The sequence below is a fragment of the Lepus europaeus genome, chromosome 10 (genome assembly GCF_033115175.1).
Source record: "Lepus europaeus isolate LE1 chromosome 10, mLepTim1.pri, whole genome shotgun sequence".
Lineage (NCBI taxonomy): Eukaryota > Metazoa > Chordata > Mammalia > Lagomorpha > Leporidae > Lepus > Lepus europaeus.
In genome coordinates, this window is record NC_084836.1 from 108,207,268 (window position 1) to 108,234,537 (window position 27,270).

Consider the following 27,270-nt stretch of genomic DNA (forward strand, 5'->3'; position numbering starts at 1 on the left):
GATGACCTCATTTTTAACATAAGTACTTCTTTAAAAACTGCCTGCAAGTGCAGTCCCATTCCAGGGGACTGGGAGTTAGGACTTCAAAGCAAAGATTTCAAGAGAACAGAGTTCAGCCCTAACACCTGGAGAGTGGGTGCCTCCGGGAGGTACGGGGTTGGGGGTGTGCTGGGAGAGGTGTGGCAACTTTCCGGGCTGGCTGAGGTCTGCACATTGGCATGGGGTTGGTCACGCAGGTGACTATACTGACCAACCACGTGGGAATATTAAGTACACTTAAAGCTTGTGTATTTCATCATCTGTCAACTTTGCCTCAGAAAGAGCCAGAAACAAATACTGAACCCTAGGTAATGTTACCTGTGTCTGATGTTAAGGGTGAAGCAGACCGATGCCTGCATGTTGCTTTGAACTGACGGATGCGTGACTAGGTGGGCAGACCTGTGAAAATGCAAATACAGTGACACATCAATCCTTGTGGGATCCAGGTGCTGGGTGTGTATGGGAGTGCATGGCACAACTCTGCCAACTTTTCTCTATGGCTGGAAATTTTCTTCATAAAGTGTTGGGAGAAATAAAAACGAAAAAAGAAAGTTTCCTTTGGAAAATGTTAGCCAGACATTTCTCACAAAGGCTGTTCATTGCTGGAGCAAGGTCTGCTCGGGGAGAACCCCCACCCCCCAACACACACCCCAGTGCCCAAGTCACACGGCTTCAGCATGCCCCACCCACACCACATTTTGTCTCGGCTGTCCACCTGTGTGTCCACCCTGTGTCTGGGAGGAGGGGACGGAGCAGCCTGGGGGAGCTGGGGAGTTCTGGAGGCCAGCTAAGGTTTCGAGGCTTGGTGTTTGGGGAAACTGAGGCCAGAGTTATTTGCATGTTGCTGTCTAGGATGCGGGCAGCCTGTGACACATGTACTTAGATCAGGTGGGGTTCTGGGGGTGGGCATGGGAATGAAATGGAGTAGGCAGAAGGTAGCAGGCATGCCAGTGTTTGCCGAGTGAATGGCTGAATGACACTGGATGGGAGCCTTCAGAGACGCGGGCAGCAGGAGGCCATGAAGTTGCCTGTCTGGTCAGAGTCTGGGGGGGGTCTGGGGTCTGTCCCTGTCTCTGCCCTGTCCACCTTTGGTCTGGCCTGAGACATCGCATGGGCCCAGGAGGGGCTGTTTGGTCCCTGAGTTCCTGGACAGCCAGGGGGAGGGCGCTTTGCCACATTCAGGAGAGAGCACATCCAAAACAATTTCTTTTCTAAAAACTCAGCGCTAACAGGTTCCAGATGGCCGTTTGTTATATAATGGGGTTTGTTTTAATAGCGTCAACTTCCAGATGTGCAGCCTGGAATCTAGAAGCCCACTGGCCCCCTGAGGACAACGTGAGCCAGGCTGCGAGCTGCCCAGGGAGAGACGGCCAGACGTGCAGAAGCAGGGACACGAGGGCAGCTGGAGGTGCCTTCCTGCTGCCCGCTGGGCTGCTCACCTGCCCAGCCGCTGGCCCTGAACTCAGAGGCGGACAGGGCGTGCCGGCCGTCCATTGGCTGGGCCTGGCTCTGAGCAGAGAGGCAGCTTGGGGAGGATGGGCTTTGGAATTCCAAGGTCAACAGTTCCAGCGCGGTGACCTTGGTTAAGTCACTTAGCCTCGCTGAGATGCGCTGTCTTTGGATGTAAAATACATTAGAGGTCACTGCACAGAGCAAAGTGAGGTGAGTGGCCCGGAGCGGGTCTGGGCAGAGTGGAAAGACTGCTCCTGTCACCAGCCCAGAAGGCCCTGGGCAGCCCAGGCTACATTTTCCCTGGAACACTGGACAGGAGCCAGTGGTGGAGAGCTCGCCACCTCCCCCCGGCTTGTTCCCCGAGTCCGCAGCTCCAACAGATAGAACATTCTTCCATCAGATGAGCCAAAGGCGGCCTCTGCGTGACCCCCGACGGGTCCGAGCTCTACTTTCCGGAGCTCTGCGGCGTGTTCTATGCTTCTTCTAGGTCCCCCGACCCCCTTTCTTCCTGGGGGCAGCTATAACCCGAGATGGACTCGGGTTAAGAGCTCCAAGGAGGGATGATCAAGATTCCGAAGGAGGAAAGTCCCAGAGGCCGAGGACAGTCACAGGAGAGAGACACCCAGCGCCACAGAGAAAACAAGCATTTCCAGATGAATCTATACAGACAGTGCAGTTCCCACAAAATTCCAGTGCAACCGGGGGGTGGGGTGCGCAGCATCAAGTGGACGTGGAAAGTCAGTGCAGGACAGTCAGCGCGTCACCTTCCCCTCCTCTGTCGAAACATGCGGTGAAAGCACAGGCTGCAAACGGTAGGGCCTAGCACTGGAACTGCAGGACAGGGAAACACAGGGGGAGTGAGGGGCCAGGAACAGACCTGCTCCCAGATGGGAACACGCGAGGTGGCAAAGAGAGCCGCTCACACTCTGGCCAACAGGCAAGGTTAGCAGTGGCCACCTCTGGGGAGAAGGACACGGCACGGGCGGTGCTGAGAGGGACTGAGCGGATTCTTGTTTTCTATCTTTCGGGATTTTTCAAATTTCACCTCTGTTTTATTTTTTTAATCAACATTTTTAGGTCAATATTTGTTGTGTGAAGATTCTGGTCCAGTAATGGTAGTGAAAGGAAGTGAGGCCAACCGCTAACGCTGCTTCTGTCTCTGAGAGGTGGGAAGGAGGGTTTTCAAGGTCTAAGTCAGTCATTTCTGGGACATTTCCATAATTCTTCTTCTTCCTCCCACCCCTCCAACATCCTCCTCCACCTCCTTTCTCTTTCCAGTTAGCGAGGATAGCTTTAAAAAGCAAGGAGTGGAGGAATGAAAATTTGAAAAAATAAAATCAGTGCAGAAATGATGGATTATTAAAGAAACAGGGCTGCACGACTGGCTAACAACTTGGAAAAAATAAGGTTAGGCTTCCTACCTTACACCCAAAGAAACTGCAGATGGCTTAACGATCCACCGCTTAGAAGCTAAACCAGAATCTAACCTGAAATCTCACACAATTTTAGGATAGGAAACAAGTCTCAGGGAAGACATCATTTCAATAGATTGGGAGAGTTCACAACATAACAATGTGAGCTTTCTTTCCAACAAAACAAAATAAAAATAAAGGTCAAATTGTAAAAGAGAAAGAGAAAAAAGAAGGAGAAGGAGAGAGGCTACTTAACAGAGGATGAAGAATTTTAATATACAAAGAGATCTTGCAAGGGTTCCTGCCTCTTTTTCTTTTTGGTTCCTGAGCCAAGCAGAGAGGGAATCCGACCACAATGGAACCAGTTTCCTAGGACCAGGGTGGGGAGAGTGGGGCTGGGCCAGAGCCTGCAGGAGAAGGGAGGATGGCACAGGGCCGGGCCCCAGAGCACCCCCCCCTCCACAAGTGGGGCAGGAGTTCCCCAGTCTTCCTGGCACGCACAACCCTGTCTGGTGCCAGCTGCTTCCCCGGCCCAGCCGGCCGCCCCCCTGCCCGGGACGTCCAGTGCTCTGCTGTCCCTTCTCGCCCAAGAAGTGTTTCCCTATTTCCGTGAGTTAGCAATGCTGGGCTGTCTGCCTGGCTCATCCTCTCAGGCCGAACACTGATGCTCCCCAAGCGTGCCTAGTGCAGCTTCAGGCTCAGGCCGGCTTTAGCTTGCCTAAAGCAGTATGATCTTGTTCAAAACAAGGACATGTGTTATTTAATTATGATATAAGTAAGAGAAACTATTTCTCATAATTACATAATGGTTAAAAGAGGTGCCAACTTCCAGGTGAAATCAAAAAAGAGAAGTACGCTAAGGGGTACCTGGTACCTGACTGCACTTGAATTATGGAAACCCATTGCTGAGCCTGACCACCGTGGCCTCAATAGCAAGACCTGGGCCAGGCATGTTCCTGTCCTTAAGACACCTACATCTACAAGGGGTAGGGAGTAGGGGGACGGAGGGGAGAGGAGGAGTCAATTAGTGGGAAAAAGAGTTACCATAGCAACATCCTGAAATTTTTGTGGCAACACAAAGAAGGAAGTGGGTCTGCCCTTGCAGGGGGATCACAGCTCCTGGGCAAATCCTTTCTTCTTTTCTTTTTTAATTGAAGATTTATTGATTTATTTGAAAGTCAGAGCTACAGAGAAGGAGAGGCAGAGAGAGAGAGGAGAGGAGAGAAGAGGGGAGGTGAGGGGAGGGGAGGAGAGGGGAGGAGAGGAGAGGAGAGGAGAGGAGAGGGGAGGAGAGGGGAGGGGAGGGGAGGAGAGGAGAGGAGAGGAGAGGAGAGGAGAGGAGAGGAGAGGAGAGGAGAGGAGAGAAGAGAGGCCTTTCATCTGCTGGTTCACTCCCCAAATGGCTGCAATGGCCAGGGATGGGCGAGGCAGAGCCCAAGCACTTTGACCATCTCCCGCTGCTTTCCCAGGCGCATTAGCAGGGAGTGGGATTGGAAGTGGAGCAGCTGGGACTTGAACCTGTGCCCATATGGGATGCTGGCACTGCAGGTGGTGGCTTTACAGTGCTGGCCCCCAAGTCCTTTGCTTGAGTGAGTAAAAGTGGGCTGATCCCAAAGAACCCAGCTCCAAGGGCTGGGGCTGGGCCTGGGGTGAGAGGAGAGGGGACTTCAGAAGGTTGAGGAGGAGATGCAGAGGGCACTGGGCACCTGCAGGGGCTCGAGTGGGTGGGATAAGGGCCAAAGGGGGAAGAGGCACTCCAAGGATGGAGCCCCTGAAGATGGGGCTTAGGGCCTGCTATCCTCCCTGGAGCCAGGGCAGCAGGAGACACACAGTGGGGTTGGGCAGGGGCTGGGGACCGAGAGGGCTGACCCAGCTTCCTGGGCCCAGAAGATGAGGTGCTGAGTGAAGGTCGCTGTGGGCAGCAGGCTCTGTGGAGGGCATTTGCTCCCACATTCTGAGCCCTGAGCACATATCAGGCAAGGTCACAGGAGCTCGAATGGGGGTTCAGGAAGGTCAGGTATCCTCCCAGCCAGAGAGTGGCTAGAACTGGGACTCGCCTTCACATCTTTCTGATTCCGTGGCCTGAACTTTTACACTCTGCTGAAAAGTGAAGCCACAGGCGCAGGGCAGGTGTGGAGCCCAAGCCAGAGCCAGGCCTCTGTCAGGTTCCGACCCCTGGCAGCACCAGGGCCAGGGGACGGAACCACAGCCATCCTGGGGACAGTTCAGGGGCCACAGTGGCCAGGGGTGGGGATGACTGGTTTTCAGGGTTTTGTGCCACCAGCCAGACACAGTGTTCCTAGGTCAGCGGGTGGCAGGGCCTGCTGGAACTTCCAGCTCCCAGAAGCCTTCTCCCTCAGTCCTGGGCCTGGCGTGGCTTTCCTCCATTGGCCAAGAAGTTGGCCTGGCCCTTGTCCTGGGGGAGGCTGCAGCTGCTCCCATAGCCCTGGGCCCAACAGACAAAGGCGCCTTCTTTCCCAGTTCAAGGTCTTGATTGCATGTTGCCCTGGATCCAAAAGCTTCCGTGAAAAAAGTGGTCCTCTCAGAGGGATATGTGTGTGTGTGTGTGTGCTGGACCCCAGCGAGTGGGGTATCAGTACTTCCAGCTGTCTCCCAGCCTCCTGGGCCTGGCCTGGCACTGTTCAGTCCACCTCCTTGCATACAGACACCTTTAGGTATCTGTGTACCCGCATCTGTACCTAAATGCTTTCGGGTGAGTGTGTGCTTATGTTTCACATGTGTGTCTCCCTGAGACACCCAGCACCAGGCCCCCACCTCCGCTGCCTCTGGCCGTGTGTTCCCGTTCTCCCCACCTCTGGATACTGCTGTGGGCTCTGCAGTGTGCAAGTTCTCTCAGAGTCCCCCTCCTTCTTCCCAGCCCCGCCTCTATTCCTCTGCATTTGGGAATAACCTGGCCTCTTTCAGTTTGAGAAGGAAGACTGGTTTGTACAGTTTGGCTTGGCTTTCTAGAAGTTTCCATCTCCTAGACACTTTGTTAAAAGGTTCATGGGGAATGGTCTAATAGGAAGGTAGGTAGAAAATCCCTACCCCCAGGGGCCCTGCCTCAAGTCCCAAGAGCATCAGACACTGAGCTTCAGCCAGAGAGGGGGCCCCACGGCCCAAGGCTGAGCTTAATCTGAGGACCCTGCACCCCCAAAGAGGGGAATACAGCATCTCAGGGTCTCGTGCCCAGGGTGGCAGAGCTGCAAGGGAGCCCAGGACTCAGGAAGCTCAGTCCTCTCCCCACAAACAGAGAAGGAGAAGGAGAGGCCCAGAGAGATGGCCCAGGCCACGCAGGACGCCAAGCCCTTTCTGCGCAGCCTGTTGTAGTTCCTGGCCTTGGTGACCATTTCTTGGATGACCCTGGGTCTGCCCCACTTGCAGGAGGACAGTGCTGCTACCTGTCCCTCACGACCTCCCTGTTGCAGGCTCCAAGGCCTGGCTACTCCTTGCTGTTGGGCCACGACTTCCTAATTCAAATCAGAACGTCAGTGTCTGGCACAGGGTGGCTTTCACCGTGCACCTGCCTGCCTCTGCTTGCCGGGGGTGCTCAGGCTGGCTTTCCCCAGCCCCACTGACATATAAAGGAGGGGCTTTCTGCATCACTGTCCTCTACCTGATATCCCGAGACGCCGCCTCTATTGGCATGGGAGTCTTACAGGCATCCTAGCTTGTCAAAGGAGAACTGTCCAGTGATGGAGGAGGAAGGACCATTCCCAAATGGATGGTCAGGGCACACAGGGGGCACCGCCTCTTACCACTCTGTCTCTGGGAGGCACATGGGCTGGTGCTGAAGGAGGTGCCCCAGGCACATGGGAAGAGCACCCAGTGAAGATCCTGGAAGTCTCCAGCCCAGACTTGGCTCCAGGAGGCTCCCAGGTGCTGCAAATGGGCAGGATACCCTCCCCAAAAGGTGGTCCCTTCAGTACAGGCCCCACCAGTGCACACTGAGCCCCCTTCTCCTTTTCCCTACAGAATCTTTTTCTAGACAAAACGCTCTTACCCATTTTGTGTCCAGGCCAGGGGCTGATTTTGAGACTCAGAAGCCAGAGAACTTTCCCCCACTGCCTCCCATTGACTCATCTTGTGCCTGAGAAATGAGCACAGACTCCACAGTGCAAAAGAGAGAGGGGAGCCAGAGGGTACCAGGAACACGCAGGCACGAGAGGAAAAGGGGTTCCAGGACACTGCGCGCCACGGCCGGCGAGGCAGAGCCAGTGCCACTCGGGACAGGCCTTGTGTTTCCTTTCGCTCTTGCTCCTTCGAGAGGCTGGGGTGGAGCAGGCTGTGGGGTGTGGCCCCTTCTCCTTGGTCCCGTCTTGGGGTGCTGGGTTGCATACTAAGAGTGGTGTCGGTGGAGGTGGGCTCCAAGTCCTCCAGCACCCCTAGTCCAGGAGAGGGGCCTTCCTCTCTGTTCCCTCTCCCCACGGGGTGCAAATTCTCTCAGACGTGTCTGGGAGGGAAAGGAAGTAGCTTCAGGGGCTGGCAGCAAGAACCCCTGCTCCCCCGCCCACAGCCTTCCAGCTCTGTCTGAAATGCGTGCCAGGGCGAGGAATGTGTGAGGTGAGGGCCTGTTGCTTTTATACACACATACGCCGTGCTCCCTGATGGGGGAATCTGTCGAGGGGCTGGGGTGAGGGTAGGAGGAGCCTCCATACTGCAGGACCCTAGGGACTGGGGTTAGAGGCTTTCCTCGGTCTGCCACAACCCACCTGAGCCCTGCACGCCCTTCCCCTGCCCCCCTCCCAGGCACTCACCCCACCCTTGGCCCTCTGGCTCTCTGCTGGCCTGGAAAGTCTGGGATCTGTGAATGGAAAAGCCTGGGTCAACGCTGGAGTGGGAATGGGGGAAGGGTGGGTGGGAGCTGTGTCTACTGCATCTATAGTTTTCTCGGTCAGAGCCAGGAAAGAGGTTTAACACCTCAGCAGGGCTGAGCCGCCGCCCCTGCCGCCCCACGTGGCCTGGACCCTTCCCAAGCCTGTTCGCCTCCCCCTACTCAGAGCTGGGGGCGGGGGGAGCTGTGGTGAGATCACTCCCTCTTTGGAAGTCCCTGAGGAGGGTGGAGTGCCAGTGTGCGGGGGACAGAGAAAGGTGAGTCTCCCTGGTCATCCAGAGCAGCTGGTACAACAGGCACATGCCCTCAGCGGGGACCACCGAGGCCAGGTGCCTAGCGATGGATGAGATTAAGGGACCTCTGCAAAGCTGCTTCAGTCTGGCCTCAGCACAGTCCTGAACCCTGCCTGGCATCTTGCTTCTAAAAGGCATCTGGACCTCCCAGTGGGGGACAGGACAGTCACCCCTTGGCTCTCTGAGGACTTTTGGTGCCCACGGCTCTGCGATTCCTCGAGCAGCAAACTTGTGCTCTTTACTGTCCACCCGACCTGCAGACAGGTACATATCTGGCCTGTGTGTGCTTTGTTTTTAAACTGGACTAATTGCACACATTTAAAAATCAGGGGATTTTATGTGAATATCTGAATTTCAGTCCTCTGCTGAAAGAATCAGGCAACACAGCCTGCATTCCTGCATGGCAGTCGCTGGCATGGCTGGTAGCAGCTGTCCCTTTTGCTCAAGCCAACACCACATTTCCATTGTCCTACTTCCTACTGCCTTAAACCTGATGACTGTTACTCATGTCTGTCGCCTGCTTCGCCTGGCAGGTGTGTGAGTTAACAAACTGCTGTACATTGAGAAAGGGGCCATGAGCCACTGAGGTCTCTCCACATGGTCACAGCCCTTTGGGCTCTGCCATTCAGGTAGACAAGTGCCCACAGCTCTCCATTTTGTCCATCACTATGGAAAACACAAGAGCTGCTCTCTTCCTGGCTTACAGTAATCCCTGGGCATGCAGTTTGGGATTGAATGTTTGTGTCTTTGCCAGTGCCCATCCATATATTGAAGCCTAACTCCTAGTGTGAGTGTATTTGTCGATAGGGCCTCCGAGGAGCTAACTAAGGTTAAATAAGTCATAATGATCGGACAAGAGCAGCGTCATTAGAAGAAACTTAGAGAGCTCACTCCTTCTCCCTCCACACTCACACACTGAGGAAAGGGCACGTAAGGACACAGTGAGACGGCTGCCATCTGCAAGTCAGCCAGAGAGCCCTCACCAGGGACCAACATGGCCTTCTGGAACCTTGGGCTTGGACATCTGGTCCCCCCGAGTGGTGGGAAATCAGTGTGCTGGTTAAGTCACTCTGTCTATGCTGTTTTGCCATGGCAGCTCAAGCAGACTAATACAAATTCTTTAAAAGTTCTTTCTGGCCGGCGCTGCGGCTCAATAGGCTAATCCTCCGCCTTCGGTGCCAGCACCCCGGGTTCTAGTCCCAGTCGGGGCGCTGGATTCTGTCCCGGTTGCCCCTCTTCCAGGCCAGCTCTCTGCTGTGGCCCAGAGTACAGTGGAGGATGGCCCACGTGCTTGGGCCCTGCACTTGCATGGGAGACCAGGAGGAAGCACCTGGCTCCCAGCTTCGGATCAGCGCAGCATGCTGGCTGCAGCACGCCAGCTGTAGCGGCCATTTAGGGGGTGAACCAGTGGAAAAAAGGAAGACCTTTCTCTCTGTCTCTCTAATTCTGCCTGTCAAAGAAAAAAAAGTTCTTTTTGCAATTTTGTCCTTGAGGGTTGAGGAGTTTACTAGGCTGTCCGCACGTGAATCCCTATCTTCCTTTGAAAACCGTGGTACTTTCTGCCTCTTGTGTCGCACACTTCTCACCACCAGGGCACAGTTCACATAGGCCGACAGGAGGGCAGAGGGGAGAGCAAGAACCTATTCAGGGCCTCAAGTCCCTGGGTCCCTAAGCCACCTCCAAGGACCCAGCGCCTTGGGGAGCCCAGCTCCATGGCTCTGTCACATGAGCTGTGCCTGCAGCTCTTGGCTACCGGTTGTGGGATGGTGATGAGAGCTCGCTCACTTGTGCCCTGCAGAGACCCCGTCCCAGCTGCTTCTTCCTGCTTCCTCCAACATGACTTCCGGTTGGCCTGGACCAGGGCGCTTTTCATGGGCCTGCTTCCTCGGACTCCGCTCCCCATGGCCTGGCCTTCCTGTTCTCTGAGCTGCAGTCGGGAAGGTGACCAACACGGTCATCCTGGGCCCTGGGACCCACGCTGCAGGGAGTACAGCCCACATCCCCCCATTCAGAATGTCCTCCTGGGCCCCTTCACGTGCATCAAGCACAGTATCGCCTCTCGCTCTCCTCCCTGTGTCCTCTCTTTCCTGCATTTTTTGGTTCCTCTCTGTTGCCAGCATCTTCAAATCTGTCCTCTGGCTCTGTCTCCTGCTCACAAACAGGATTCTAAGGGCAAGGGCCAGCCCCAGCTTCTCCTTCAAATGGAAAGGATGCCTTGGGGCTTTGGAGGCGGAGCCTTAAGGACCCCGCCCAATGTCCAGTGCTCCTTTAAAATCTGTTTTATCTTTATTATTATTATTACTTTACAGGCAGAGCGGACAGTGAGAGAGACAGAGAGAAAGGTCTTCCTTTTTGCTGTTGGTTCACCCTCCAATGGCCGCTGCGGCCGGCGCACCGCGCTGATCTGAAGGCAGGAGCCAGGTGCTTCTCCTGGTCTCCCATGGGGTGCAGGGCCCAAGCACTTGGGCCATCCTCCACTGCACTCCCAGGCTACAGCAGAGAGCTGGCCTGGAAGAGGGGCAACTGGAACAGAATTCGGCGCCCCGACCGGGACTAGAACCCCGTGTGCCGGCGCCGCAAGGTGGAGGATTAGCCTGTTAAGCCACGGCACCGGCCGGTCTTCTGTCTTAACTGCCTCTTCCCTGGTCTCAGGCTGGTAGCTGTAGCTCATGACACAGCTCTTCTCCCCTTGCTCATCATTTGTGCTTTGTGCTATTCTAGGAAGCTGAACTGTGGAGGGGAAGGTTGCTCCAAGTCTCAGGCTAAAGACATCTTGCTCCCCTATTGGTTAGTGAATGGCTCTGGAACCAGTCCTTTCTCAAAGCCCGGTTTTGCCACTCACCAGTGGGATAACTGGGCAAGTTATTTAGCTTCACTGGGAGACCATTCCCTAGGATATAGGGGGATAACCTCATAGAGTTAATTGTGGGGATTGAGAATATGGTCACAGTGACCCAACAGGAAGTGCCTGTAAGAGCGTGCTATTCCCACAGAGTCAGTGACCAGGTGAAACACAGGATGTCTGGTTAGAAGAGTTCTAGATAAAAAACAGAAGTTTTTTTTTTTAGTCTAAGTATACACCAAATATTGCATGGGATATATTTATACTACAAAAATGTTTATCTGAGTTTCAAACTTAACTGAGTTTATTTTCCCCCCTAAATCTGGCAACCAGACCCACAGAGGGAGGTTTCCTGGACCCAGGAGCCTCCCTGCTCCCCAGCAGCCCTCACTCCTTTCCAGTTCACCCAACGATGGGCTCCTGAGGAAAGCCACCTTCTTTCTTATGTGTGGGGCCTTGGGGATGTAGTCAGGCCAGAAAGCTTCGAGTCCAAGCCTATATCCATGCCATACTCGCCTTGGGACTTGGAGCAGGCGTTCCCTTGTGCTTTCCTCATCCCTGCTTTCCCCATCTTTCCACTGGGCTTGTCATCAGGAGTACAGTTAGATGGCTCACAACACAACAAGCATTTGCCACTGACCAATCAACTCCATCGAACGTACTCTAGAACCCAATAACCACCCCCACTTTATAGATGGGGAGACAGCCTGGGCAAGGTGGGGGTACTGTTCCCCCCTTCTGCTGGAAGTTCATCCACGTTACCTGCTTTCCTCATTCTAGTTCCCCCTTTGTCCTGCAGGGCTGGGGCTAGGTAGGGCTAAGCCACAACTCAGGAATCAGGGCTGTTTGGATGGCAACAAATTGCCACAGCCACCCGCAATCTCCATGTCCAAAAAGATGTGATGGAGTGCCTTTCTGGGAGCAGCCAGCACCCAATTCACCCCCTTTCCGATCTTATCTCGCAGACACCTGGCAGGCTGGCATTACGAGGGCGGCCACAGCCCGGGCTACCACGCAGCTGAGCGGCACATCCTGAGACCCTGCAATTGTGCTTCCAGGTTTGGAGAAGTGGAGAACATGGCACGGTCTAGAACCAAGCTCCTGGTCTCTGGCTGGGAGAGCTCTGTTTCTGACCTAAGGAAGAAATCCTTCTGTGGTCTACAGAGCAAGCAAGAGAACAGCAATGTCTGTAAGAAAGCATTTTGAAGCATTCACTGTAAATGAATCAAGGGTGCGACATTTAAGTGTGTGTGTACTATTTTCCCCAGCACTAATTTTTTCCAAGTAGAATCTCACTCCGTTGTGGTCTCTGAGGTGGAGTGGTTCAAGGCTGGTATCACAAAAGCCAGGACTCGGGTGCCTCTCGCCCAGCTTGCTGGACTGTGAGGCCTGGCCCAGCTCTGCTCTTCATGATTGACAAGACAGCCCTGACAGCTGGGCTCTCAGGAGGCAGACAAGATGCCAGCATCCCTCTGCCCAGCTCCAAGATGCCGTGAGGACAAGTGAGGTCACTGATGGCAAATACACAAAACACACTAGCCCAGCCTACTGGATGCAAGTGTACTGTCTGCTCTCATACGAGGGGGTCCTGTCCACTGAGACTGGGTTTGAGGCAAAGAGTAAAACCAAGCCTCTAGACTCCTTGTTACCACTCTGTCCAGGAGGAGGGGCCCCTGTATTGAGCAGAGGTCTTCAGGGCTGCTAGTAACACATCCTTACTTGAAAACTGGTAGCAGGGACTCTTAACGCATCCAACAAGCCACTCACACACCCATCTGTTGGTGCCCAGGAGGGATCCCACAAGGTGAGGCCAGGTCAGTGTCCTCCTCTGTCCTGAACAGGGCCGCAGCAGTTTCCTGCCAGCCTCAATGGTTTCTCACACAGCCCTTCCTGGGTGGGGAGCTGTGCTTCCTAAAGCTAAGGACCACAAAGTTCTTAAAAAGCCAGGAGTGCCTCAACCACCAAACTGTTCCTGTGTTTTATGGGCCTGTTCCAAGCCACAGAGTCTAATCGGCCCTAGGAGTCCCAGGTGTGTGGTCTGAGGTGGGATTTCTGGTACAGGGCTTAAGGAGGTGGTGCTGGTGAGGCTTCTGCTCAGAGTTCAGGCCCTGAGCCTGGGGAACGGGCTGCTGACCTCCTTCTAACTGAGGCACGTTCTAACCAGGGGTTCTGATAGGGACAAGGAGACGGCCAAGGCCCAGTCCTCATGCACCAATCAGGCGCCTGGGGGAGACGATGGACTCCTAGTGTGCTGACGATGCGTTTGTAAAACACCCGGGCAGCAGAGAGACAGCCACGTGCCACTGAATTCCTCCATACAAATTTGACTTTTAAACTTTCTTTTTTTTAAATCCAGGATCAAGACCACAGACAATTTATTATGTAAAGACATGGGGTGAAGAATGATCGAGGAAAGTTATGGCCATGAGTGACATGGAATTAGATGAAAAGGCTCAAGTTTGCGGAAGAGAGTTTAAATTTGGCTTTTGCTCTCGGAAATGTGAAAATAATCATAAGAAGCACTTATTATGCCTTACAGAGCAAATAATCCACAGAGTGTCATTTTTCATTTTGCAAACAGGGTCACAACAGCAGTCAAACAGAAGCCTAAACACCCAGAGAAATAACATACAGGTTTGAGAAGACAGAACGAGGGGTTGCACATGCTGGTGGGTTTTTAAACTCAGATCCACATTGAACCCTGTGACCTACTGGAGGTTTTAAGTGGAACCTGGGGAAAGCAGTTTTCTATACAAAACAACGACAACACAGTGACAACAAAGAAAACCGGACTCTGTTGGATGTCTAGGATACGCATTTGCAGTAAGGCTTTCAAGATACAGGAATTTTTATAGCATTTGTATTTTAAGGATTTAGGGCAAATACATTTTTTTTTCTACTTGATAAAAAGAAAATTAGTACTTAAAAGGTTCAAAAATATATTGATTGAGTGATTTTTTTTACATAAATAAATTATATTGATTTTTAGGATTTAACAGCTGAAAAAACCATTTCTGCTTCCACTGGAGGCAAAACTGAACACAATGTTAGTTAAATAGAGAGAGCAGCATTTCTAAGAAATCTGTCGTCAGCATTACAGACCATCTATACTACAAAGATGTCATTAAATAGGATCTGTTCAATTATCAGATTCTTTCTTCTTATATGATCAGTTACGGAATTTCTGGCTTATATCTCGGATTCAAAAAAATGGGACCCCACTTTTTGAAAATACATCTGATTTTTTATCATGATTTAACAGACTTCTTTCGAGATGCTCATTTAAACATTTACATAATTTATAATCCCAAATGTATAAAAGACAATGACAAAAGCATCATAAATAAATAATGCGAACTGAAATAGTTATGTCAAACTTTTGGACCTTCTGATAAATTAGCAAAACTGTAACAGAAAAAGTAAAAAACACAGTAAATTGTGACAACAAAAAGTGAAACTGGTACTAGTAACACTTGCAACGTTTCTGACCACCCTGTGCAGCCCTGTGCCCCCGGAGTACTGACCCCCCGAGTTTATTCCGAGTCTCCAAGTGTGAACCATCCAGAAGGAATGAAACCATCAGAAGGGATGCAATATGAGTGCAACGGTGAAAGAGGTCAGGAAAGCACTGCTTGGGGCAGGTTCTTCCCAGCCCCTGCCCACCCACTGAGAAGCTGCAGGACAGGGAATAATGTGGATGTGCAGCACAGCCTCGACTAACTGGCGATTTGGAATTGGGTCCAATGCAAGATAGAAACAGAGGAGAAATAATGGGCGAGAAGAAAAAGAAAACACACCTTTCACAGTTGTATCGTACAAGGAGGCGCACGCACATTCTGCCAGCCTCAACTAACTCCAACGAAAGGACCTCGCAAGTGTAGAAGTGTTGAGTGACTCTTTTCTCATGGGCTCCAAAAAGAGCCTTATTCTTGGTGAAGCAAAACACAAAATAAAAAGCCCATTAGGTCCTTGTGTTCTTTAAACACAGAAGCGACTCAGAGGCTGGAAGAACTCTCAGGAGGAGGCGAGAGCGGAGTGCCAGCCGTGCGCCTGCAAAGCAGCCGCGGCTCCACGGGCCCTGCCCCTGCATGGCCGGCTCCGACTCACGCGTGTGAGGCTTTCTCGAATTCAGAGTCCTCTTTTAACTGGGGAGAGGGAGCATACGGGTCCACACAAAATACAAAATAATGCCTAGCCACTGGCTATTTCTTCTTGCTGCAGGTGTCTGACAAACCATGAAGGAGCAATTTATATTACTACTGGTAAGGTTTTTGTTTCTTAAGGAAATCAATATATGCATTTTCAACCATTAGTTAGATACTTCTGTCTATTCTACTCACTTAGTAATCATGATAAAATAGGGAAATATTTTAACTCAGAAGTACACACCAGCGTGTCCTTTTCCTGTGCTTTTTGGTTCCCAGTAACATTCTCTTTGCTCAGCCCAGCTCACGGGAAAAAAGAGCTTCTTTGTCGCTAGTCTTCAGTCCCTAGACAGCTTTCTTTCGCCATCTTCCTCCTCAAATGAGCAGGAAACTTGGAAGGGGGAGGGGGTAGGGCGTGTCACCAAGTACTGTAGTAACCACGGCTGCTGGAATGAACAACTGGATAACAGAATGAGAATTCTGTGCCCCCTAGACTAGATAGACGACACTCATCTAACAAAGTGGCAAGACCCTGCACTATCAACATGTGTTACCACAGCCCTCCGACAGAAAATCAGGTAGGCAATATTACTCATGGAGACACAGGTTCTTATGAAGGTGAAGTGAGGGATAACAAACCTTTATGGGATAAGAAACTTACAAGTCACAATAACCTCTGAAATGAAAAAGTTCTAGTTGGTGTCGTCGCTGGAGTCTTTGAGTGTCCCCTCCCCAGCCTGTGCCACGTGTTCTCTCTCTGCGGGCAGCGGGGCGCTGGATTCGGGGCAGTTCTGATGGCTGCCTGGCTCCCGCTCGGCCCCGGGAGCAGGGTCTGGGTTGGGGTTCCCGCTGTCCGCCTTGGTTTTCTTCTTCTTCCGCTTCTGGCTCTCCAGAGCCCCTATTTCCGAGTGTCTGGCCTGCTGCATGGCTGGCAGAGCCATGCCCATGCCAGGGGACAAGAACATGGATGGGTAAATGAGTCCAGGAGAGACCCCCGGGATGAGAAACGGGTTAAAAGCCACGGGACTACTGGTAGTTATTGCAGGTTCAGACTGATCAGAAAATGGACTAGGACCAGGCTTGTCTTCGGCTAAGGTGTCTGTTTTCACGTCATGGCTGCCTGGCTTGTCCTCCACAGTCTTTTCAGTGGTGGCCGCGCCACTGTTCGTTGTGCTTGACAGAGACGCTGGGGCAGGGGATGCACAGGTGGTCGCCATGGGTGCATTGAGGAGTCCCCCCACCCCGAACATCTGGGGCACTGCGGCCATGCCCGGCAGCATCATAGGCAGCATGCTCAGGGTGCTTTTGACTTCTTCGCCGGTGGGCATGGTGGCAAAGCCGGCTGGGAAGCCCACGAGCCCGGTGAGGGGGATGCCTGGCACATTTCTTACGTTCTGCAGGCCCACCAGGTCCATCCCTGCAATCAGCCCATTCATGAACAGCGGCCCCATTCCGGAGGCAGAGTCTGCCACGATGGCTGGAGCCTTCAGGAGTTCGCCCCGGGGCCGCCTCCCCCTCCTGCGGGGGCCCACATCCCGAAGAACAGGCTCAGCCAGAGTGTGGTTGAACTTGCTTTCTGGGAGAAACCCCTAAAAAAAGGACAAAGAAACACAAGACGCCGAAGGTTACCGGATGGCAAGTGGTCGGTCAGGAGAGGACAGGGCCCTCCCTGTACTGGCCTCAACTGTCCCAAGTGCCACGCGGGGTTCCTGGTGGAAGGAGTGCCTCTCACCCACTGGGGCCCCTGGACCCTCATCGCTGCCAAGCAGGGCTTCCCACACACTCATAGGCAAAGGCAGCGTCCATGCTGGGACAAACTGGCAGGGAGCTAGGAGCCGTGGACCAGCACTTCCAACAGGCCAGGTCGAGGTAGGACCTTCACCAAAACCTTACGGCACACAAAGGCTCTTATTAAAACAACAAAGCAGAATATGTAAGATAGGGCTTTGCAGCCAGGCAGAGCTCAGCTCCAATCCTGACGGTGCAACCCCCAGCCGCTGGTAGAAAGGACACTGATACCTAGCTTCCAGAGTCGCCGAGAGAAGTGTTTTCATGTCAGCACACCCATAGGAAGCAGTGTTTGCTTTGCTCCCCTCTGCAGGCTGTGGCCCTGGATGCAAGGGGGTATATACACGCTCTCTGTGGTAAGGGAGGCACCACTGAACACGCTGGGGACACACCATCCACATAAGTGAAGGTCTGATTTCCCTTAGGGAAGACCATCATTTGTTCCTGTTTGGAGGCTTCTGAGTTAGCAAAGAGCTCCATAGTTAAGCACTCCTGCTCGCATGGACTACCAGGCTGCGGCTGGGCCTGTGCCTTCCACCATGCCCGCACACGGGTCACCAGGCTTTATGCCTTTGGATCCTTCTCTGTGGTGCATCAGGATTAAGCCACACAGAATTCCAGAGGAGAGTAGAGTGCTGTAACAGCACCATACCCTCCCTCCTCTGAGAATGAGGCTCAGGAGCTCCACAGGGCAGTGAGGACCCGGAGGAGAACGTATTCCCTGGAGTGCCCAGTCTGGCTGCTGAGAGGTAATTAAACCACTGGGATTACACAGTATGTCTCTGGACCTGTGTCAAGGACGGTGAGCATCATTCCCATTTAAGAGAGAAACGGTTTCCCCACAGGAGAGCAGCTCCTTTCAGGACCTGGTGCCTGCAGTTCCTTGCCTCTGGCTAACGTGGCGCCCCCTTCTCTCTTGACTGCCCTCTTCTTCAGTTTATCAAGTCATAACATGTCTGGAGGGTTAAAAAAAGGCATTACACTCATGCTGTTGAACACTCTTGGTCTTTTCTTGGGCAGAAAAGGACAAAGACTAAGTCTTCCAAGCTGGTGCCTGAGAAGTCAGCTGCCCTGACCATGCACGTGTCTCCTTCTTAGGGTTCCTGTTACAAAGTCGTTGGTAGTTTGCCACCTTCCCTGTGTTCAGAGTGGCCCCAAGGGTCCAGTAACACAGGTCACCATCACGGCTGCAACATGGGGCCTGCAGAGCGGCTCAGGTGGGAGGCTGCTTGGCTGCCAGTGCAGGAGGGGCCCAGGCCTCCACGAGCTGTGCCTGCTGCCTTCTCAGGATTCTCCTTTGTGCAGATGCTTTCCTTCTCTACAAGAGTCTGGTGAGGGGGCAGTGGGGAGGTGGCGAGAAGCAGCGAGACTCTACTGGCCCACAGCCCCCATGGCGTTGAGAGTCAGAGGCTGAGGCCTGGCTGTACTCCTCAGCAGAGCACACTCAACAGGTGCAGGTCTCCTAAAAGCCAGAAGAACTATCAGGGCTGAAATACTAGAGGACGTGAACACAAAGGTCAGGAAAGCAGGGTCTCTGAGGGCTCAGCCTGGCAGCCAGGGCTGAGAGCAGTGAAGACAGCTACTCAGATTCCTCCAGGGGCTTCCAGAACTGAACTTGAACTTGGTAACTCCGTCATTTCCCATTTGTTTCACTGCCTCTCTTCTCGCAAAACTGTAAAATAAGATACTTGGGAAAAGCAACAGACTTTCATGTGAGAGGCAGCTGGTGACCTTGGTTTTGAGCTCTCAGGGAGCTGTGAGGATAATATAAGAGGTGGTCAGCAGTGACAGGGACAGTCTAGGAGCAGTGGTCATGAGGTGAAGGTGATATCAGGGAGCGTGGCAGGGGAAACTCCATAAGTATTTGCCCCATGTCAGGCACCCCAGGAAGGACTCTGTCTGCTCACCACATCAGTCCTAGGAAGTTGGCACCATCACCCATTTACAGGCCCACAGACACGTGAAAACACCTGTATCTGAATGCATCCAAGTTTCTGGAAATGGTTATTTTTCAAGCTCTATACCTGTCTTTCAATTTCCCAAAGAATAGTCAAGAAAAATCTGCTCGGTGTGGACAAAACGCTTTATGATGGCAGCTTTGTCCAGGGAGAAAATTTTTCCAAACGCCTTGATTATCACAGGGCTGGAAGCAGCCTCTGCAATGGTCTTGTCGGGTGCCCCTTCCCTTCCACTGAGAGGGGGCGGGATCTGCCCAGGGGGCACAGCTGCTCAGAGGCAGAGCAGGCCAGAATCCAGATCCTGTTGTGTACAGCCCAAGACTTTTCCACACTCAACCATCACATCCCTCCTGTTTCCAGTGTGATGAGCCACCTGCAAAGCGTAGAGAGCTCTGTCCTGAGTGTGTCAGGGTGGCTGCCTTCTGGTTCTGGGGATAGTCACCGGGGAGGAATCCCTGGCTGGTTGTCTCCAGAGAGAGATGTAGGATCTCATGGATTATGGCCAGGTAAAAGGACAATCTTTCACCTGTCTGTCTTGAGCCCAGCAACATAAACCAGTGCATTCTGTGCCGGCTGCTCTGCCAGCGCTGGGCAGTGTCAGGTGTAGGTGGCACTGTACCTGGGCCCAGCATGGGCCAGGGCAAGGTGCAGGTGGTGTCTTCCTCATGTGTACCACCCATGTCCCCTCAGAAATTTCTCCCCTTACTTTCTAGGGGGAGGGGTGTGGTGGATCTCACAAATCTTTTTGCTGTGAAGAAACCAAGCCCAAAGTTTGACAAACGCCTCCTCCATCTTTTTTTTTTTTTTTTTTTTTTTAATTATTTATTTACTGGAGAGACAGAGAGAGAAACAGAGAAAAAAACCTCCTATCCACTGGTTCACGCCCCAGATGCCTGCAATGACCAAGGCTGGGCCAGGCTGAAGTCAGAAGCCAGAAAGTCAATCCAGGTCTCCAATGTGAAGGGCAGGGATCCCACTCCTTGAGCCATCACCGCTGGCTCCCAGGGCCTGCATCAGCAGGAAGCTGGAGTCACGACTGGAGCTGGGTCCTGGATGCAGCTACTCTTGATACGGGACACTGGTGTTTTAACCACTAAGCTGAATATCTACCCCAGAGCTCCATCTTATTTTCAAAGAGTTTGCTAGAAATCAGATCCATAACATACGTGTGAGTTCCTCCCCAGGGCCTCTAGGACTAGATAGGACTCAAGACCAGCTCACACCCTGCAGCTCCTGTGGCCTCTGGGACCGTGCCCTCTGAGTGCACACAGCACCACTCAGGCATCAGGATGTTCAAGGACACCCTGGCCCTGCCCTTGCTGAGAACCATGGATGTGGACGACGCTGGGCTCTTTTGGAGAAGAGAGCTGGCTAGGCAGGAACAGGTTGGTCTGCTTTCCCAGTCAGATGAGGACAGCAGCAATACAAAGTCCCCGGGGGTGGAGGTGGGGGGAAGAGCAGCTCTTCACTTACCATTACGTAAAGGGGGGGGGGGGGGGCTGGTAGAGGAAGCCAGCAGCCAGCACTTCCTGTGGAGGGAGAGAAACTCCCACCACCCAGCTGCTGCCCACCCCAGGCAGGTGCCCCTCCCAGCGGCTCAGCGACCACACACACACAATGGCCAAATTGGGCTTTGGCAGCTCTCCCTCCTGGTAATTATACCCTGGGAGCAAACTTGCTTCCTCTTGCAGGGGAGGCTTGGGGAGAGGGTGAAAAGAGAAAGGAAAAGGCGATCCCTTGTGTTCAAGCAACGCTGAGAGCAGCTCTGCTTCTCCAGATGACGACATGGGCATTCCAGCCCAGCCAATCATCCTCATCATCACAGAGGGCTGGCAGCTATGCCAGCTCTAGAACCCCAGAACGGAAGCCAGAGTCTCCTTATTCCTCCCAGGAAGCTGGGCAAGTTCATCCAACAAACGTGGAACAAAAAGAGACTTAACAACCAAATGCAATGTATGGCTCCTTATTTATAAACCCTACAGCCAGGACAAAATAAAACAGAAAACCAGCTCTAAAAAGACATTCTCAGGACAACTGGTGAAATCTGAATATGGGCTAGACATTAGACACCACGAGTATTCACCTGAGTGTGCGACAATGGCAATAATTACATAGGAAAAAGTTCTTGGGGGATACATGCAGAAGTATTTAGGAGTGATATGTCTTGTCTTCAATTTACTATCAAATGGCTCAGGAAAAAACCCGAAAAACTAATTACATATGTAAAACATGTACATACATAATTTCACGGTACATGCAACTACTGCCCCCCCCGGTCATTGTAATGCTGAATCCTACGGCCTTAGGTGCAGTGTGTGTTGTGGGACCTTGCTCAGCCAAGTCACAGACACAAAGCATAAGGGCTGTGTGAACTCAAAGGAAGGAAGGAGTTCCTTGCAGGATTTTCATCTACTTCCAGAAGACACCGACAGGTTCTTGTTATGGGTGGAATGTCTGTGTCCCCTCAGATTTCTATGTTGGAATCCTGCCCCCCAGGTGATGGCATCAGGAGCTTCATAAATGGGCTCAGCACCGAGAGCTTGTTTGTCCTGCCTGCCATGTGAGGACACAGCAAGAAAACAGCTGTCAATGAGGGACAGGCGCTCAGGCACCTTGGCCTTGGACTGCCCGGCCTCCAAAACCATCAGCAATGAATTTCATGCAGTTTATAAGCCTCCCAGTCTAGGGTATTTTTGTTGTAACAGCCTAAGAGTCTGTATGAGAAAGAAAAAGAGTACAGTACCTCCCCTAGCTCCCGAGGGCTCATGTCCCAGGGGGAGTGGTTGGGAGACCAGAGGTAGGGTCTGGAGCGAAGCCCAGTCCGTGGCTTTGCACTGCTGAGAAGGCCGGAGGACCAGGTGGACAAGTGCTTCCTGTTCTTGCCTCACGGCAGAAAAAGGGCCTCCAAGGCAGGGAGTGTGTTTATGTAACAAAGGAGGGGAATGCATCTCTGGGAAGAGGCTGGCTTGTAAGGAGAGCTTGGAAATGGGCTTTCTGGCAAGAGTGTCAGTGCCTGCAGGGGAGGGAGGAACATCAATTTCCAGGGAACAGGAGGGAAACTGTTGGACGTGTACAAAGAAATGAGAAAGCAAGGTGGGGGCGGGGTGGGGTGGCGGCATGCTTTCTCTTTGGAGAAAGAGACTCAGCGACTACTACAAAGCGGGAACCAGAGGTCTTTCCTGACAACCTTCCCGGAAACACTTAACGTGTGCTAAAATACAAGAAGGCTGAGAGCAAACAGAAGAAATGGGAGCTCCCTCAGCCTGTATACCCCAAGCAGGTCTTGGGAAAGGGGAGCAGGCACATTTTCTGAGAATAAAGGGAGAGGTGGGGAAAAAGGGCAGCCTTCCCAATGTGACAGACTTGGGGGCCTGCACCCAGGTCTCAGTGGCTGTGAGTGGACAGAGGTGAGCAAGGGCTGTGTCTGGTGGATGCTGGGAGAGAAGTAACCCAGGCGACTGAGTCAGCAGCAAGTTCTTCAAGACCACCGAGTAACAGCTGCTTTTCACACCAGGAGGAAATGTGCAGGGTTTGTCCACTGGAGCTAAAGAGAAATCACATTCAGGCAGTTCTACCAAGGGAATGCAGAGACGAGGTGCTCAGGAAAGCTTGAGTTTAGGACACACCTGGGGAGAGCCGACGTCCCCACCACGATTCCCAGAATGCACTCTGAGGAGGTGAAAAGCTCATTTACATATAATTAGCCCAAACTCAGTATGTGTTCAAACTGAAATGTTGTTACTGCCCCCTAGAGGTGATGAGTTTCCTAGTCCAAATCTGTACTCATCTGTAAGCTATAATTAACTCCGATTCATTTGATGACAAGTATTCTGCAGATGTCTTTGAAGTCAATTCCAGGCTCATGATTCTAAAATAGGAAAACGGCAGTGCTTGCACTCAGCTGTTTTTCATTGCCAGTGAGGATGGACTAAGAAGAAATGTCTTAAAAGGTAGCCAGAAAAATCCAAGATTAGAAAACAAAAATTTCCAACAATGAAGTTTGCTAAACACTGGAAACAGACTGCAGGTGGGGGTTAGGGTTTCTGTTTTCTTGTAACTCTACATAGGAAAAAAAGATTCAAGCTTTGGGAATGGCTTAACAAACAGTTTTGGAGGTAAAGGCTGAAAACCAACGACCACGGAAGTCATAGGAAGTCAAAAATGCTCACACACTGCTTACCACAATTTATCAACTTCCTGTGCCGGCCTCTTGTCCTCTTTAAAAATGTCACCCGACTGCCCACCTCCCAGCTGGGGCTCTCTCAGGCCTGTAAGTGTGGTTCAGCTGGCAGGCTCACTCCCCTGAGCCCCACGCCCATGTCTCTCTTCCTTACCCTCAGTCCTGGCTCCTTGGGGACAGCTGGAACCCTCTCTTCCCCACTCAGAGAGCTGATGTCTAATTTTCCAGGTTCTTTACAGCGAGGCCTCCTTTGCTTTGGTTTGTCTGAAAAATTCTAGGAGGCAAACGGAGACCAACATCACAAAACATTCTGTCCCAGGTTCTTCTGATGCAGATGCCCCAATCCACCGATCCAGCCGCTCTCTCAGTGACCGCTTTCTGCACAGGGCCTGCCCCTCCCTGGCCTTCGGCTAGCCCTTCTCCTTGAAGCCTCAGGGTTCCTGGAGCAGGTTGGAAACGGGCTGTGCAGGCTGCGTCCCCAGCCTAAAACACCAAGCTGAAGGGCACTGCTCAATCCCCAGCTTCCTTAGTATCGTTCTCCTCATGGCTGCCTGCCTGGTATTTTTGTCTGTCTTGGGAGGATGCATCTGTGACCCATTCTCCTTGTGCTGGGTACTCTCTGCCTATGCATCTTATTAGTGTGATGTATCCAGGACAAAGATGGTGGCAGGGTAGACCAGCAAGTGAGAAAAGAGAAATTAATGGGGCTGGTGCTGTGGCACAGCGGGTAAAGCCACTGCCTGCAGTGCTGGCATCCCATATGGGTGCTGGTCCAAGACCCAGCTGCTCCACTTCTGATCCAGATCCCAGTGGAAGATGGCCCATGTGCTTGGGCCCTGTGCCCACATGGAAGACCCAGAAGCTCCTGGCTTCGCATCGGTGTAGCTCTGGCCGTTTTGGCCATCTGGGGAGTGAACCACTGGATGGAAGACCTCTCTTTATCTCTCTCTCTGCCTCTGCCTCTATGTAACTCTGCCTTTCAAATAAAATAAATAAATCTTTAAAAAAAAAAAAGAGAGAGAGAGAGAAACTAAGACATCAGTACCTAGGGGCTCTCTCCTAAAGAATTTTTATCTCAATAACTTAGCACATGGGCAGTTAGATGATCTGCCAGGAAGGTCCTAAAACAGTAACTCCCAAGTCGTAGTGGATTATCTTAAAAACACAGGAAAATTTCCATCAAGTGGCAGGTTTATGTGACTTCAACATTTCTCTGCAGGGTCAAGACATTGTGTGATAGTTTTTGGGGAGGATGGGGGGCCAAAAGGCAAATTTTGGCCTCTTAAGCTGTTGCATGTCTATTTGGCATGCTGTTCCGACATGAGCTGTAATTCTTGCTACTGGAGAATTTAACCAAAATTCAAATTTAAAACATCAACAAAACACTTTAAAATGATGTTGTCACTCAACACAAACTTCTCCCCAGCAACCCTCAGCTCTGGCTTCCCTCAACATGCACTTATCACAATGGCACCAAGTCTGAAGGGAGTTAACACAGGTCCCAGGCAGCAACAACACACACTTACTGCCCCAAAGCCAGGAACTTCCAAGGAGCAGTCCGCTTGTTGCCTCAGCCAGTCCAGCAGACTCTTGCTGGGAAGGGCCTTCTCGGCCTGGCTGTTGGTCACTGCAGCTGGCTCGGAGGCAGAGGCAGCAGGTCCTGGCCCTTCAGGGTGTGTGGTGCTCAGGGTAGCCTGCCCGGGGTCTTCATGGACTTCCTGGATGAAGGAAAAAGGAGTACATACAGTTAATCTGACAGAAAAAAAAACCAGTTCCTGAAAGGAAAACATGAGGTGGTCTGTGACCCTCTCCATCTATCCTGCTATCACCTGGGGTGTTGGCACCAGAACTCTGCTCACATGCTGGGTGCTCCCTCCACCCAAGTGTTCCTCTTCTATTGTCCACCTGTTCTCCCATCCTGACTGCTGCCAACTCACTGTGCATTCTGTGTCACCACCACTGACTGTCCCAGGCAACACTGGCCACTCCAGCTCCTGGGCCTACAGCACTGTGCTCATGGCTCTGTCAGGGAACAGAAAAGGCCACACTAGGATTTACTCAACTACTCCCGCTCCTCACTCGGAGTCTTACTGCCTGTCTTCCTCATCCCTGTGTTCCTGGGGCCTCTAATGGGATCTACTGATACATTAGTGTGCCAATGATATACACATGCCTGTATTCATAAATTTAAAAAATACTGAGGTCAAGGGGAAGAAAAATATTTATTTATTGGAAGGGGAGCATGAGAGTAAGAATGGGGAGGAGAGGGAGAGGGGGGAGAAAAGGGGGGAGGGCAGAGAGAGAGAAAGAGAGAGAGGGAGGGAAGGAGGAAGGGAGAGACAGAGAGGGAGAGAATCCTCCGTCTAATGATTCTCTCCTCAAAAGACATGCAATAGTCAGGGCTGGTCCAGGCTGAAACCAGGAGCCCTGAACTCCATCCAAGTCTTCTGCATGGGTGGCAGGGGCCCAAGAACTTCAGCCATCCTCCACTGCTTTCCCAGGCACATTAGCAGGGAGCTGGATTGGAACTGAAGCAGCAGGGACTTGAACCGGTGCTCTAATATGGGATGCTTGTATTACATACAGGCTGCACTACAAGGGTGGCCCCTAAAGGAAGGGGAAGAAATTTTTATCAGTTCATCTCCCAGAATTCTATGATCATTAGAGAGAAATATGACACTGTAAGATCAGGCAGGAGAGGAACTGAAACCTCAGCTTCCCAGTGTCCACGAGAAAGACATACCCATACTATTTAGCTTGGTAGTAAAGCATCTAGAGAGCTGGATCCTTGGTTTGGTTTCTTGCTCTGCTACTCACTGGCTGGATAATCTCAGGCAAACTATTTAATGCTTTGAAGCCTAACTTCCTCATCTATAAATCAGGAATAATAACATTTATCTTCACAGGGTTGTTGTAGGGCTCAATCAAGATAATCATGTAAAACCATGAACATAGTGCCTGGCACAAAGTAGGCACTTAATAAAAAAAACTGGTTATTATTATTGCTTTTAAAATAAGAAACCATGAAATGTGACTCCTTTTTTGGAGTTCAAAATTTAACCAACGGAAAAAGCCAAAATACATTAAGCAGTAAGTAAAGTCTTGGTCAAGCCTATACTTTTCTGACTTTTTTGCAGTTTACAACAATCTCCTGTGAGTTTAGAAAGCACTCAGAATGATCTCCAGGAGCCCTCACAGAAAACCTGTGGTAGCTGCTGCTGTCCCACTTAACAGAACAGCGAAGTGAGGTGCAATGTCCCACAGTGAACAAGGACCCGCACTGGGGTAGTCCTGACTCCTGCTGCTCCTCCGGACCCTAGCTCCATGCAAGCCCCACAGTCCTGGGACGTGCTGCCTCACATTCATGCCAACGCAAACTCAGCCCCATCTGCTGCTTGGCTTGTTCTGGGTCACCTTTGGCCCATTCTGAAATTCTGGAGGATTTGGGTTGTTTTTACCTGGACAGGCCAAGGCCTGCTGGCTCATTTCTCCAGGCTGCATGCAAGCTAGGGGCCAGGAATAACTTAGTACCTAGCTCCTAGCTATTTCTAGAAAACATCAAGGGTACTTCTCAAGAGAGAAAGCAAGCAGGAGAATGGAAACAGGGATAAAGGTCCGCAAACCAAAATATTCTGTGCCTGAGGAAGGAGTTTCTCTGTGTAGAAAGGTCAGTGTTTTTACTTACAGGCCTCCAATACCCACCAAGATCCCTGCCTGCAGTGTCTGTTCCTTCAGAAAGATGAGGTCCATGCCCGCTTCGGCGTGTTTCCGCCGGCCCCTTCGCCTCCTTGAGGCAGCATCATCTCTTCTGAGGCTTCCATTGATGATCTGCCCTGTCACTGGATGGATCAGGCCAGCCTGCAGAATCCCAGACAAGTCCATGCCAAGAGCTCCTTGAAGTGAACCGATAGCCCCGATCTTTGGAGTGTTGGCACTCACTGGGAAGGGGGATGTGGCTCCTGGGGACCCTTCTGATGAGCAGGAGAGGTCTACAGCTGACTCCCCATGCCAGCCATTGAGGACAATGGGGGGGTGCCTGTGGGTGGCAGAGAACTGATCCAGGCTCCGAGCTTTGGCATCCCTCTCCACCTCAAACTCATAGGGCCGTCTGTGCTTGTGTTCATCCTTTGCGAAGACCGGAGCTAAGAAGCTGTCCTGTGAACACAGACATGGCAAGAGAGGTTGACCGCCTCTCCCATAGTTGAATGCCAGGGCTTTCTCCAGCCCAACTTCCCCAGGCCTCGTCCTATTGTCAATCATCTTCCCACAAATTCTTCTACTCAAACTATCTCAAACTTTGGTTCCCCGTCACCCGGGTGGCTTGTTA

General features: G+C 52.0%; 1 protein-coding gene across 3 annotated transcripts in view; it reads right to left on the bottom strand.

Annotated features, from left to right (window-relative positions):
• Positions 1-357: 357 nt before the first annotated feature.
• Positions 358-27,270, bottom strand: part of CHD6 (chromodomain helicase DNA binding protein 6) — a 240,612-nt gene continuing 213,699 nt past the window's right edge. The window contains exons 34-37 of one of the 3 annotated variants that reach the window (XM_062204213.1): positions 26,646-27,098; positions 24,470-24,661; positions 23,098-23,217; positions 358-438 (exon numbers count right to left, since the gene is read on the bottom strand). In XM_062204213.1, coding sequence (XP_062060197.1) covers positions 370-438; positions 23,098-23,217; positions 24,470-24,661; positions 26,646-27,098 — 834 coding nt within the window. In that variant the 3' untranslated portion in view covers positions 358-369. The other 2 variants (XM_062204212.1, XM_062204214.1) reach the window with 2 other exon arrangements.